Raw genomic sequence first — 13,679 nt, 5'->3', positions numbered from 1 at the left:
AATTTGTTTCGGGATATGCGAAAAGTGGTTGATTGGTTACTCGTTTCCGGTCCTCTGTGGGGAGGATCGACCGGCTCCTCACATTTACATCCGGTTGTTCGTTTGTATTGTATTGCACAAATCGATATGTGAGTGGCCGCTTCTCCGCCTGGTATTGGGAAAAAGACTTGCACGAAATAGGTTATGACATCTCTTGTCCATTAATACATTGTTATGTTTAAGTTTTTCTCCATGTTGTCAAGAGCGGATGTACATTCGAACCAAAGTTGTCCTAGAACCAACTAGACGCAGGGAAACAAGCACGTGAAGTTCTCTGGGACCTTCTATGTTTGGTACTTCTCTTTTACGCCTACTAAATGTGATGTAATGTGTACTGGACATATCAACACTCGACAAGTTGTGATAACCTAACCACAAATGCTCTTAATAGCACTCATCAAATTGCTTCGGCTAATGTCAATATATTCGCAACATTGCTCAGCGGACAACAAGTTCAGTAAGTGTTCGATGAAATAGCTCTGTGAATAAATTGAAATTTGTTTGCGTACTTTGCACAATAAAAAATTTGGGACCTTTAACATTGGGATCCCAAGTTCAAATCCTGCATTAGCCATTGCACATGTAATATATTTTTGGACTGTAATATCACGTAGTGGGGAACTTGTTCCATGTAAGTTGCTTTTATAGACATATTGAACGGGTATTTTACGTTCCGTGGTATGTGAGTAACTGGTTGTCCACATGTTTTGCGCGTATCAATTGGGCTGCAATAAGTATCCCCCGGTAGTGGGCGGATTTTTGGTTACTCAAAACTCGCAACTGACATATGAGTATTCAGTTCTCCAGATTGACCAGTGATGAGGGATGCCAAAAAAGGTACATGTAATATTGACTTCCAAACTAAAACCTCACCTAATAATCCACTCTAATGAAATACAATATTCACTTATATATTTTGCCAACACACCTCACCTATTATCTTATGCCACGTGCATTCGAAATAAAGCATAATCGACCTGATTTTATTCTAATTTGGAGTTTTCCATTCTAATTGATTAATGCTATTTACTTGTGTTTACTTGCTTTATTGAGTGTTTTTTTTTTCTTTTTGCTTGTGCATATTATTTATTCAATTTTATCATGGTTGGTTGTTTTTTTAAATGAAAATGATTTTTACACACCCATCTTCTCTCCTTACATATCTATATTTCTAGTCGCTTAATTGAATAAATTAAAGAAAAATCAACGAACAAAAATGTACTCAGAATGATAAAAGAGGTGTGCGGATAACAGAGATTGATTTATGGAAAATAGGCCAATTGGCTACTCTGTTCAATGCATTTTTAACTGAATTGTAAAGGTCATCTGCTTTATTGACATCCACTATACTCTTCTTTAATACATGTTAAACTGTTGAATTGTTTTGCCTAACACTAACAGAGTCATCAGCTTCAGGGTATTCTTCAGGCATTATCCTCTTCCAGAACCAGTGCTTTCTCCACATCAGTATCATCTCTTCGATCGGAATTCCCTTGGTTTCAGGCAGGAACAGGTAAACGAACACGGTCATGATAGTAATCCATCCCGCAAAGAAGAGAAAGATCCCGAATTTGAGCGCGCACAGGAGGGAGAGAAACGACTGCGCGATGATGAAAGTGAACAGAAGGTTCACCGACACCGTAATGCTTTGTCCAGCTGATCGAGTTTCTAGCGGGAATATCTCGCTTGGCACTGTCCAGCCGAGGGGACCCCATGAATATCCGAATGCTATCACGAAGAGGCAAATCACCGCCACCACCAGTACCGAGAATCCTTTAGATAGTTCTTGATTGTCCCCTAACTTGATCCCCAAGATTACTGCGACTATGACCTGTTTTGCATTCGAGGGGAGAGTATTAAGCGTTTAGAAAGCATTTTATGGATTCCATTAGTTGTTTCTAATTGCATTCTAATGAGGTTTACCTGGCACACAATCATCTGTATTCCACCAGTAATGAGCAGAACTCTTCGTCCCAGCTTGTCAACTGCTGCGATAGATAGCAGTGTAGACGTAACAAGAACCGCTCCGGTTAAAGCAGATGAGTACAAAGCAGCATCTCCCCCGAACCCCATACTTTGAAACAACACGGGAGCGTAGAACAGAATCGAATTTATCCCCGTGAGGATCTGGAATGTCGGCATGAAGATTGCCATGACGAGCTGAGGCCTGTTCCTTCGCTCGAGTATGTTTCTGAACGGGTGCTTTATTGCACTGGCAAACTCACTTGCATCCAACATGTCCTGGAACTCTGCGCTGACGTTTTTGGTTCCTCTTATTCTCTCCAAAACTTTTCTTCCTTCGTCTTTACATCCTCGTTCAATCAAGCTATTTGGTGTCTCGGGCAGAAGTATCCCTCCAACTGTCATTACTGCAGCCGGTACGAGAGCCAGCCCTAGCGAGAGCCTCCACCCCCATGGTTTGAGCTTTTGAGTTCCGTAGTTCACCATGTTTGCCGTGAAGATCCCAAGCGTAGTTGCTAACTGAAACATCATGTTTAAGGCTCCTCGAAGATGCGTTGGCGCCATTTCTGATAGGTATAGCGGAATAGCCTTCAAGACAAACAAGGAGTTTGAAGAAATCAGTTTTATTTGAACATTTTCTTGCCAGAAATAAGTCATTGCTTCTTCTGTGAATTCGTTACCTGATTTCCAAATCCGATACCAACACCAAGCATGATCCGACCTAAGATAAGCATGGCCAAATTCGCCGCTGAAGCGTTTAGAGTTGCTCCAACGAGGAAACTGATTCCGCCACAGATTATACTTCCTCGGCGTCCATAATTTCTTGTGACCGGAGAAGCCACTAAAGATGCAACTAAACCGGCAAGGTACAGCGAAGAGGTAAACGCTGCAAGACCCTGGTTATCATACTTGCAGTAGTTGTTTTCCCGGGCATGCGTTTTGTTCTTGTACACTGTCTTGAAGAATTTCTTAAGAAATCCATCCATCGACGTAACCCCGCCTAATTACAGTTAAACCAACATTTAGAAGCTGGATTATATACTGAAAACGAGACAGATTAAGGGCCTAAATCTTCTGTGCTGAAATTGTTAAGGAAAAACCACTCAATTGTGTATAAAACAATCAATAGTTGTGAACCCGAGTGGATAGGATGTCGGAGTTTCTACCCACGCATTCTAAACTCGAAGTTCCCGAGTGGATTAAATTATATTAGAACAAACAGTAGCAAGAAATCAGGAAATTTTGTAACTAGATGTTTGTAGGAAAAATTTGAACCCCTTCTCTAATGCAAAACAGGCTCTCAAATCATTCAATTTGTTTTCTGATTTTTACTAGTTTCAAATGGTGATTAAGTTGTTCATCATTTTCCTGCTGTGATTCCATTACCTCACTTTTTGCATGTTCTAACTTGTATCTCTCTCTTCTCAACCAAAGAATATAGGAGAAGAATTCCCTGTAGTCACAGTTGCAGTATTCCAAATCAATCATACATTGCTAGGTGAAAAAATTAAAGCCTCATAACAAGCGTAATTGACTAACAATATCACCAGAGTATCGTTCCGATGTAGGTAAGTTTTTTAGAAGAGAAACTCAAGTGCAACAAATTGTATATCCGCCACTTGTGCCTCTCTCTCTCTCCTCACATGTGAGGAGAGAGAAGCAAGAATTCTTGAAACACCTGTTGGCTGTTGCACTCAAGATTTTTGCGGAGTTTATGATAGCATCTAACAAAGCTGAACTTTTCACCATTAACTTTGCTTTCATGACACCATTCCCTTTTCATACGGAGATTTAGTTTGGTAGATTACCTCATCAAAGCCTGAAAAAAAAAATCCAAGACCAAAGTGCCAGCCAACAAAAATGTGCAAAGTTACCTGAAATTCCGATATCATAACCGAAAAGCGAGCCGCCAACGGCGGCAACTATGCAGGCAACGACGACATAAAGGGTTAGCCTCCCTTGGTACTGCTCTGCTCTCTCCTTGGCCACGCCGGCCGGTGCGAAAGAACCGCCCGCCATTTCCAAACAGAGATGAGCTAGCTCGTGTGACACAGAAGAAGAAAAAACGAAACTCTCTACTTTCTGGAATGAAAGAATGAAATGAATATCACTGCTCACTTGGATATTTTTAAATAAAATTCAGAGAGTTGATTGAGATGAAAAAAATAATGTCCCACTTGGTTCTCTGTATGGGAATTCTTACCCGGCAGAGTCTTCATGCACTAAGGAAATAAAGAAACTTGCGTAAGCAAAGAAACGAGAAAAATACTTAGGCCTGGTTTGGTACTGAGGTGGTTCTGAAAAAAACTGCTATAAAAAAAAGCTGAGAGTTGTTTTTGTGTTTGGTAAACACTCAGCTTCAGCTTTTTTTTCACAGTTTTGGATAAAAAAAAGCCAAAAACAAGAAGCTGCAAAACCAAGCTTTGAAAAACCGGCTTTTTTTCACATCTGTTTTACTCTGCTTTTTTTTTTTTCAAAAGCACTTTTACAAAAAAGTTTACCAAACACTCTGCTGCTTTATTTCACAGCTGCTTATTCTCACAGCACAGCAGAAGCAGCTTTTTTTCAAAGTACAACAATACCAAACCAGCCCTTAGTTAGGTTCCGAGTTCGAAATGTAATAAAAAAAAAGTTTAATATCTTCTTGTTTTCAGTGAAAATGTGGGAAAAGAGGAGGATTTACATCTGAATTAGAGCTGTTTTTTTTTTTCGTTGCAGTGTTAAAATAGTGACATATCTAACCTTGACCTTTTCTTTGAAGCTACCATATTATACTTTATTTTAATCTAAACCATAAAAAGAATATTCGAAATCTTGATCGGTACAAAGATAAATCATACTTAACTTAACAAATGTGGTTACGTTTCGTCTGCTATCTAACCTTAACCTTTAATTTATTAATTTCTTACATCATTTGGATGTGGGGATCCAAATTTGTCAATGGAAGGTTGGCCATCTTTGCAATTTTAATCGTTTATATTGCACCACATGTTTTATTCTTATCCAAAATGGACGAGTCATTCATATTTTTGGTAAGTAATTAAAAGTAAGCAACAAACAATTTGGTAGAATGAAATACAATGAATTACCTTGAATATAACATTTGTTTTTTTTTTTCCTCAACAATACGATATTTTAAATTTAAAGAGGGATTCAAGCACATACTTCTTTGTCAATTACAAATAGATTTCAGTTGAGCTTTGTTGTTGGCACTCAAGTGTAATGATACCACAATTCTCTTTAATGTAAAAAGTGAAAACAAAATCAATACAAGTTGATTATTTTAGAGTACCAATCACAGCTCTGATTTTCTGTCGTTTATTTTTATGTTGATAGCCCTAAAGTGGTGTATAGATAAAAAGGGCGTTGAATGAGTGATGAGAGGGATCTAAACTCATATCCATCATGTTGAAGAACAAGATAATGAAACTTGATGTGAGAGAGAGAGAGAGAGAGAGAGAGAGAGAGAGAGAGAGAGAGAGAGGTTTCAATTCACTTTTATGATGAGCCAATAATGCACATGCTTCCTTTTCTTGTATTGTAATTTTCCACTTGAACTGCCTTTGTTGCATGTCTTTGGTTTCATATTTGGTGCGGATTCTCAAATAGTGTCTGCTCTGTTTGGAATTTGGTTGTACTAAAGTATGATGCTTTGGACTGCACATGAAAAAGGAAAAGATAGAAATATGCAAGACAAAGAGGGTTTCTTTTTCGGGGTAGTGGAGCACAATCATGTGGTGTAGTTGTTCATGTGTTATATAAGACCGTATATTTATTGATACACGAATACTATAGCTTACCGCATAAATCCACCATTCTATAGCCAATTCACATGTTTAAGCACTTAAATTAGTTCAATTAGATAATCGTATTTCAACACCATATACATTAAATCCACTATTCTATAGCCACTTCACACAGAGCTGGCCTTGAGAATTTGGGGGTCCTAGACGAACCTTTAAAGTGTGGCCTAGAGTTCTCTTACTCCTGACCCTTTGTACATTAATATGTATAATTTTTTTTTACCTAAATACATCAAAAAGTCTAAGTCTACATCAAATATCCTTAAAACTTAATATCAAAAGAGGAGTCACTACTCAATACGTCAAATTCCAATCAATTTTCTATTGCTTATTGTTACAATGTTACTTATTACGTTCAGTTAATAAATGATTTCTGTATACGTTTAAAACTATAGTTACACTATATATGGGGGAGAAAAAAGAAAAAAGGTTAAAAAAAATTGTGAAAAAATATATTATTGTCCATATTATTTTTTAATATTTTATTAAATTTGAATTGTAAAAAAAAGTATAAATATATATATATAATTAGGAGCCTATGAAGTAGGGTCCCTAGACCGGCTCCTACTGAAGCTACTCTCAGGACCAGCTTTGGCTTCATACCGTTTCGAAAAAAATCCTCTCATCATCTCTTTCATCAAGATCATCGGATTAAGTGATTCAAACTTTTTAAATTTTATCAAACGGTTAAAAATTATCACAGCTTTTAAAAGATCAAAATAGGTGGACCGTTGTATGAAATTTAGAAGGTGGATCACTTGATTCGATAACCTTGGTGAAAGAGATCCAATACCACTTCAACTGATTATATTAAACGATCATATTTAAGTACTATACAATAATTTTTCATCGTGCTGGCAGTTGGAGGGCTTGAATGATTGTTGTTGGTAAGAACGACCATTGAACGATTGTTGGGGGAGATATTTTATCCTTATTTGCCTTATGGAGACATTAAGGTGGAATCTGAAATAATGTGGTAGTGGTAGAAAACGTGGGAACGCCGGAGTTAATCTTGTTTGTACTGTTTGATTAATTCTTGTGGAATATCCCAATCTCTCTAGTCCTAGTATTGCAGGGCAATCTTAAGTGGTAGGGAAAAAAAAGCTAAAAGGTGCTGAAAAGATTAGGCAATCTTTAAAAGCAACTGCGAAGCTTTTTCTCGATCATCATATTGAAGAGATACTTTACCAAACATGTATTTATTTAATGTATTTTTGTTATTTTACAAATAAACAAAGTTAGATGTTATATTCTCTTTATTATAACGTACTTAATCGTTAGATGTTGATTATATTTATATATGTATGTGTTGTAGCCAAGTCTTGAAAGTTGGATTCCCCAAACTCGTGATTAGTTTGTTTAGAAGTCTTCATTTGATTGGAGGAGTTTTTAAGTTTAACTTTTGGATATGCGAAAATGATATATAGTTGCAATAGTTTCGACACTAAATTGTGGCCAGTTGTAACTTTTGTTAGATGAATTAACAACTTGTTTGTAAAAGTATCTTTGTAAACATAAAGCAAAGTTATAACTCACAACTACATCTTTTTAATTTCTTATAACATGGACCGAAGTATGTAACATGAATTCTTGGTAGTTATATGTTCTTACTTATCAAGAAAACCAAGAAAAAGAAAAGCATTTATCATCTCATTTTATTTTGTTAGTTGATTAGTTTTCCCACTTCAGTACGAAATGAAAAATAAATATGAGAAAGGTTAGGTTTTTACTCAAATTATAATAATTACCAATATTATTTATGAACTCATAAAATTTGTTGGGTAGCTTTATTATTTATATGCATAATGTTGCGTGCTAGATAGGATTAAGAAATGATAAGATTAAGAATGAAAATGTTGGAAGTAAAGTAAGAATGTCCACAATTGTAGATAAAATGATAGAAAATCAATTAAGGTATTTTGAACACGTGAATTGAAGACCTATAGATACTGGCTAGAAGATGCGACTGTGAAACGAGGGCCGAGGGCAAAAGGGGTAAAAATTGTAAGAAAATATATGAAATACTTAGAGCTAACAAAAAACTTGATGCAAAATCGAGCACAATAACGTTTTATAATTCATACAACTGAAACTGATTTAGTGAAATAAAGTTTGGTTATGGTTTTTGTTTTTGTTTTGTTGCGTGCTGGTGTGATAATCTTCGAGGTCCAATCAACGTAAAAAGATCTCCCTTAATGAAAACCCAAAAAGATCTACAAGTTGAGCTGTGCGTGAGCCACACATCTTGATCACTTGGTGACTTGTCTGGCTTCTGAAAATTGAGTTCTTTCTAGTGCCAATTATTATTATTATTTTTTGTTACTTTGTAAAAGAAAAATTTTAAATTCGATTTTTTTCAATAGAGTTGTTGAAACCCAAATAAAATGTTGATATTTTTATTTTTCCATTAGACCACTAAACATGTCATGCATTATTTAGTCCTTAATCATGAGCATCACAAACTGAGCAGCCAATTACGCCGTCTAATCATGAGATTATTATTAAAAAGTCATATTTGTCGATTTGTCCTCTAAACTTGTACGGTGCTGTCAATTTTCCTCATAAACTTTAAGTTTAACCTATTACCCTCTTGAACTTTTATAATTACCAAATTTCCCCCTTGAATTTTAATTCTAGCCAATTACCCCCTGAACTTTTATAAATAGCTAATTTCCTTTCTCTGTTAGGTTTTAAAAGTTTACATCCAATTTTCCATCCATCTTGAACACGGAAACAACACATGACAACTATATGATAGCAAAAAGGATGAAAATTTGGATGGATGAAAAAATTGAATGAAGGTTTTTAAAATCTAATGCCAAGGGAGGAATCGGCTATTTATAAAAGTTCAGGGGGTAATCGGCTAAAATAAAAGTTCAAGAGGAAATTGACTAATTTAAAAAATTTAACAAGATAATCAGCTACAATTAAAGTTAAGGAAGAAAATTTACAGCTGCATACAAGTTCAGGAGGCAAATCAACAAATATCTTTGATTAAAAATCCCATAATGTTGCTTCTTCCCCCATGTTCCCTAAAATTATCAATTCTCCAATCATCACCATTTACAACACCAGGCAAGACCTCACAACGAACAACATATTCAACTCCTGCACATTTTTTTTTTCTTTTTAAATAAAAGGGGATCAAACCCCCACTTTTATTAAACTATTAAAGAAGAAAAAGGTATCACAAAGATGGGAGAATAAAAAAAAAAATCTAATCCAGCAAAAGAAACTATGCTAATAAAATCATGAAAAGTGATAGCTGGGAAATCTTAAAAAAAATTCTTAAAATAAGCTGTAGCTGCAAAAGGAGGACATAATCCCACCAATGAGAGCCGACATGTTAAGCTACATAATTAGCTAAAGAATCAATAATCTGATGGCTAAATATTCAACTCTTGCACATGAACATTTAATGTTTCATATGCAAGTTGCCCTCGCACCGCACGCCCAGACGTCATATACATATACTCCAATGTCGTTTAATACTAAATACTCTTAGCCACTTAAACTACCACCCGGACCTTGATTACTCGAGACTTGTGTGCCAGGGTTACGATAAAAAAAAAAAAAAAAAACCCAAAAAAGGAAGCATATGACATTAATAAAACGAAACCAGATTGGCTCCAAACTGTGAAAATAAACAAGTCTAAAACCATACAAATCAAATCAAGTACTGGATGATAATATCACTTTACCATAAACTAGAATGTATCCCTCTTTCTCTCACTCTATCCTCTCCTATTCGCCAGAATGCAAATAACGTCGGTATCGAGCTACAATCGATGCTGTGATGTTCATCTATTAAAGAATTTAGCAAAACTGGACGAATTATTGTCATTACAACGAACTAAGTTCCCTAACATGATAAGATGAAAAGTAACATATAATAGAACATCTGTAAAAGTTTGCACTCTTTCTTCCCTAAATGATCGCCGCTAACTCTTCTTCAAGTGCGAATCTTTGAATTGCTAAACGTTCTTCAGTCCAGCTTCACCGAAGAGAACAGGTAGTGCACGAACCAGAATGAAGAGAGGAACCCGACTGTGCCTGTGGCAAGCATGATCGCCACAACCATGAAGAGCGAATACCCCAAGTAAAGAGTTGCAGAGACAGGTCCACTCAGGCTCTTGAGATCAAACACAAGGTAGTTTATGGAGTACAGGAATATGTATATGGCAACCGAACCAGAAGCAAAGAATGACTTCCACCACCATTTCCAGTCCTCCACACAAAGATGCATGTAGGTTAGAACCAGAGATACCTCAGCACAAACCACAACGAGAAGGATCAATACGATCAAGAGAAACCCAAACACATAATAGACACGGCCCATCCAAATGCTGGACATGATAAAGAAGAGCTCAATGAATAGGGTGCCAAAGGGGAGAGTGCCAGCCCCAAGAACCAACAGCCAGGATGGGTATTTCTGTGCAGGGATTTCCCTGGGAATTTGATTGGTTCGAACTGGGTACTCGATGTGAGGTGCCTTGGCCCCAAGGTATCCACCAACAAGAGTAAGGGGAACGGAAATGCAGAACCACAGCAAAAGGAGAATCACAAAGATAGAAAATGGAATGGCTCCTGTGCTGTGACTACCCCACAATAGGAAATTCAAAGTAGTCAGAATCAAAAAGGCAATTCCGGGGAAGAAACAAGCAACCTTCCATGAGACCGAGACCCATCCCTTTTGATCACCACAGCCAATTGTCCTCCAAAGACGAACAGCAACATAACCAGCTGCAACACCAAGGATCATAAAGAAAAACAGCATCCCTGTGATAAGTGTCCCACGAGAAGCAGGCGACATGAACCCTAGAGCAGCAAAGAGTATGGTCACCACTGCCATCCCAAGGATCTGAACCCCATCACCAACCATTATACACAACAGGGCAGGGTTGCTTGGAGCACGGAAAACATCCCCTACAACAAGCTTCCAGCCAGACAACTCCTCATTCATCTGTGCTTGAGCCTCTTTGTCAAGCTCTTCATAACGAGTTAGATCCCGCCGAACAGTTCTCAAAAAGATCACAAGGACAATACCAGCAAGGAAAGTAATCACCATCAGAGAATTGAGAATAGAGAACCAATGGACTTTGGCTCCCTCCATCTTCAGATAAGCATCCCACCGTGAGGGCCACTTGATGTCACTTTCCTCAAATTCAACCTCATAAGTGAATACAACTGACTGCTTTTCATTAATCGGCATTGCCACAGTGGTGGGATCACAAAGGATCTTAGCAGGGTACTTTTCATACATATTCAACTTCTTCACAGAATCCACATTGTGAACGAAACTGCAAGGTATCACCTCAAACCCAACAATGATATAACCGGGCTCATCTGAATCTGATTTAGCAATTGTTGGGATCACCTCCGCCCCCTCGCCAGTACCCATCACACGTGCTACATTGGGCTCTTCATACTTATGAACAAGCACCTTAAACTTCAAATGGTTAAACACGTAGTACACATCCTTAACCTTAATTCCCACAGGATACCCAGTCCACCGCAACAAAAATCCCTCCTTCTTGGTATATCGGATTGCAGGCAAATTATCAAGAATCAGATTGACCTGATACATCTCATCAATCCTCTTCTTCAAGAGACTGAACTGATCCGCCGACAACGGATCCGTCTGACACAAGAAGATCTCAGTCTCATTGGTATGCATCTTAAATCGATATGGAGAGCTCTCAATGCGGTCCCCCATGAGGAACTCACCGAGATTCTCGGCACTGTCCTTAACACCATCTGGGGGCTGACAAAAGGGGAGACTGTAATAGCTATAGGGTAGCTCGGTATCAATGGAAGTCAGAGAATTCACTTTCACCCCTAAGTTGTCCCCAACATGGTACTTGTGAGGGTAACTACCCGGAAGGTAAAACCCATATCCGGATTCAAAAATCAACAAAATGGTAAACACCCAGATCGTAAATCGACCAGAAACGTCCATTCTTCAATGTTTGAGTCAGATCTGGGAGAACCCAGAAGAGAAAATACGCAATAAAAACAAAAAATCAGCACATTTTCCATATGGGTTTTCGAATTCAACCAAAATTTCATCACAAAAGCTAATCAAAACTATTAACTTTCACAGCACTCAAGATCTACAAAACAACCAAATAAACAGCAAAAGAACTAAAAATTCCATCTTTTTATTTACCCATATGAAGTGAGGAAGGATCTGCACTGACCTTTATTGGAGTGCCAGGCATGGACGACCTGGAGAGCGCGTTCTGAGAAGTGGAGCAGCAGAGCGAGATCTTGAAGCTCCGCAAATCTGATGGGTTTTTTGGGATTTTAGGAAGGAAGACGAGACAAATGCAAGGGAAGGGATTATGGGGTGCAAATTTTATATGGGTGGATTTTCTTCAGAAGAGTGCCAAACTTTTTCTTGACGGATCTCCGCTCTCCATTTGGATTTAAGTTGCCATTTTAATTAATTAAATTTATGTCATTTTCCTAGAATTGCCATTTTGCCTAATTTTTTCCTCGATGAGACTTTTACTTTTTCTTTGTTTTGTCACATTTATTTATTTGAGAACGTTGTTGTTAAGTCATTAACACACCCGTTAGTCAAAGTTTAGTTTGGTTTGAGGCACCATCATATTCAATTTAAGACTCTTTTATATGATTACGTATTTGAGTTTCGCTTAATCAACAAAGTCGCTTCTTTCTTTAAAAAAAAAAACATCAGTTAAAGAGCTTAGAAATCAAATAAAGAAGAAGGTAACATTGTTTTTGTTTTCCAAAAAAATTGCGAAAGAACAATTTAGAAAAAAAATAACTTACTTATACGATATAATTGGTTAAAGTATGCACATAATTGAATAATTGACAAGAGGTTACGTCATTTAGTGACTCGATTTGATATTTCTCTATTCATAAAGTTATGAGGTAAGTTCATTATACTTCGTCGCAACTTTCTTCAGTACATTAAACGATTTGAAATATACTCTCGATTGTTAGGTCCAATTTGAGACTTGTGGTAGAAAATAATTAAAGTTACTATAATATTACTTGATAGAAAGTAAATGATATTAGTAAATCATACTCGTGCGTGTTGATCACGAACAACGACTTTGATAAACTCCAATATTAAAATGGCCAAGAATCAAGCACTAGGATTGATGAGTTGGTCAATGGATTTGAGGTTGCCCGTCTAGCAGGTTACCATCTCTTCGGAAAAATAAAACTAATAGAATAATACATAACATATAATTGAACCCCTTTTCACGTTTAGATAAAGAGAAGCGGTAAGGAAACACCTAAAAATGGTGCTTTTCGTGGTTTCTTTGTCACATTATGTTTTTTATATAATGTTTTATAATATTAGTATGAGAATTGACGTTAAATGTAAAGTGACAAAGAGTTCATAAAAAGTCAGACTTTTTATGAATCTCCTTAGCATTTGCTAAACTGCTAAGATCTACGAAACGAGGATTTGATAGAATGAGCCTTTACTAACTGGCCTAAACAAGAAAACGTAGTCATCTTCCATATTTTATACGTTCTGCTCTCCTATTGTGTCAAATTAAATGGTTGATGTTATTATTTCATGTGCACATCTCACGTGTTAATGGAATCCCAAATTTGGTGCCCCATATGATTGCTTGCAAGATAATTCAGCTGCAAATGGGTGGAAGAGTATTCCATGAACTACGGCTGTCAAAATCAGCCCCCGAAGAAGGAACCGGAAAAATACTTCCCGACCCGGTTTCGATATCCCTTCTTCGTGTCTCCTCATTTGTGGCACATTTACGTGATGATAATCGAAATCAAAACGCGGAACTGAATTCCGATTACAGATTAGTAAACGAGTCATTAGTGCATCACGAGAGAGAGAGAGAGAGAGAGAGAGAGAGAGAG

At 37.2% G+C, this 13,679-nt stretch overlaps 2 protein-coding genes across 4 annotated transcripts; both read right to left on the bottom strand.

The window, feature by feature from the left end:
* Positions 1-1,281: 1,281 nt before the first annotated feature.
* On the bottom strand, positions 1,282-4,289 carry LOC137732859 (sugar transport protein 7). Of its 3 annotated transcripts, XM_068472126.2 has the most exons (5): positions 3,541-4,190; positions 3,388-3,454; positions 2,682-3,001; positions 1,963-2,589; positions 1,282-1,870 (listed from the first exon to the last, which is right to left on the bottom strand). In XM_068472126.2, exons 3-5 carry the CDS (start codon positions 2,985-2,987, stop codon positions 1,406-1,408), a joined length of 1,398 nt encoding a protein of 465 aa, XP_068328227.2. In that variant the 5' UTR covers positions 2,988-3,001; positions 3,388-3,454; positions 3,541-4,190; the 3' UTR covers positions 1,282-1,405. The 3 variants fall into 3 exon arrangements, with proteins under 3 accessions (XP_068328227.2, XP_068328223.2, XP_088541797.1); XM_068472122.2 differs by lacking the exon at positions 3,388-3,454 and having other exon boundaries at positions 3,876-4,289; XM_088685671.1 differs by having other exon boundaries at positions 3,388-4,251.
* A 5,100-nt stretch (positions 4,290-9,389) lies between these two features.
* Positions 9,390-12,357, bottom strand: LOC137733398 (transmembrane 9 superfamily member 11). The gene is made up of 2 exons (XM_068472553.2): positions 12,005-12,357; positions 9,390-11,784 (listed from the first exon to the last, which is right to left on the bottom strand). Exon 2 carries the CDS (start codon positions 11,761-11,763, stop codon positions 9,790-9,792), a length of 1,974 nt encoding a protein of 657 aa, XP_068328654.1. The 5' UTR covers positions 11,764-11,784; positions 12,005-12,357; the 3' UTR covers positions 9,390-9,789.
* Positions 12,358-13,679: the final 1,322 nt, after the last annotated feature.

This window comes from Pyrus communis, chromosome 15 (assembly GCF_041283825.1).
Source record: "Pyrus communis isolate YQ-2024b chromosome 15, ASM4128382v1, whole genome shotgun sequence".
NCBI classification, from domain to species: Eukaryota; Viridiplantae; Streptophyta; class Magnoliopsida; order Rosales; family Rosaceae; genus Pyrus; species Pyrus communis.
Note: the sequence above shows the minus strand (reverse complement) of the source record. Positions and strands in the feature narration are given on the sequence as shown.

Excerpts from the sequence above, each read along its gene's own strand:
- LOC137733398 (XM_068472553.2), bottom strand. The coding sequence starts at position 11,763 with ATGGACGTTTCTGGTCGATTTACGATCTGGGTGTTTACCATTTTGTTG.
- LOC137732859 (XM_068472122.2), bottom strand. The coding sequence starts at position 4,020 with ATGGCGGGCGGTTCTTTCGCACCGGCCGGCGTGGCCAAGGAGAGAGCA. Across the intron at positions 3,002-3,875 it reads TTATGATATCGGAATTTCAG|GCGGGGTTACGTCGATGGAT; the intron begins GTAACTTTGCAC and ends AACTGTAATTAG. Across the intron at positions 2,590-2,681 it reads GTATCGGATTTGGAAATCAG|GCTATTCCGCTATACCTATC; the intron begins GTAACGAATTCA and ends TTTGTCTTGAAG.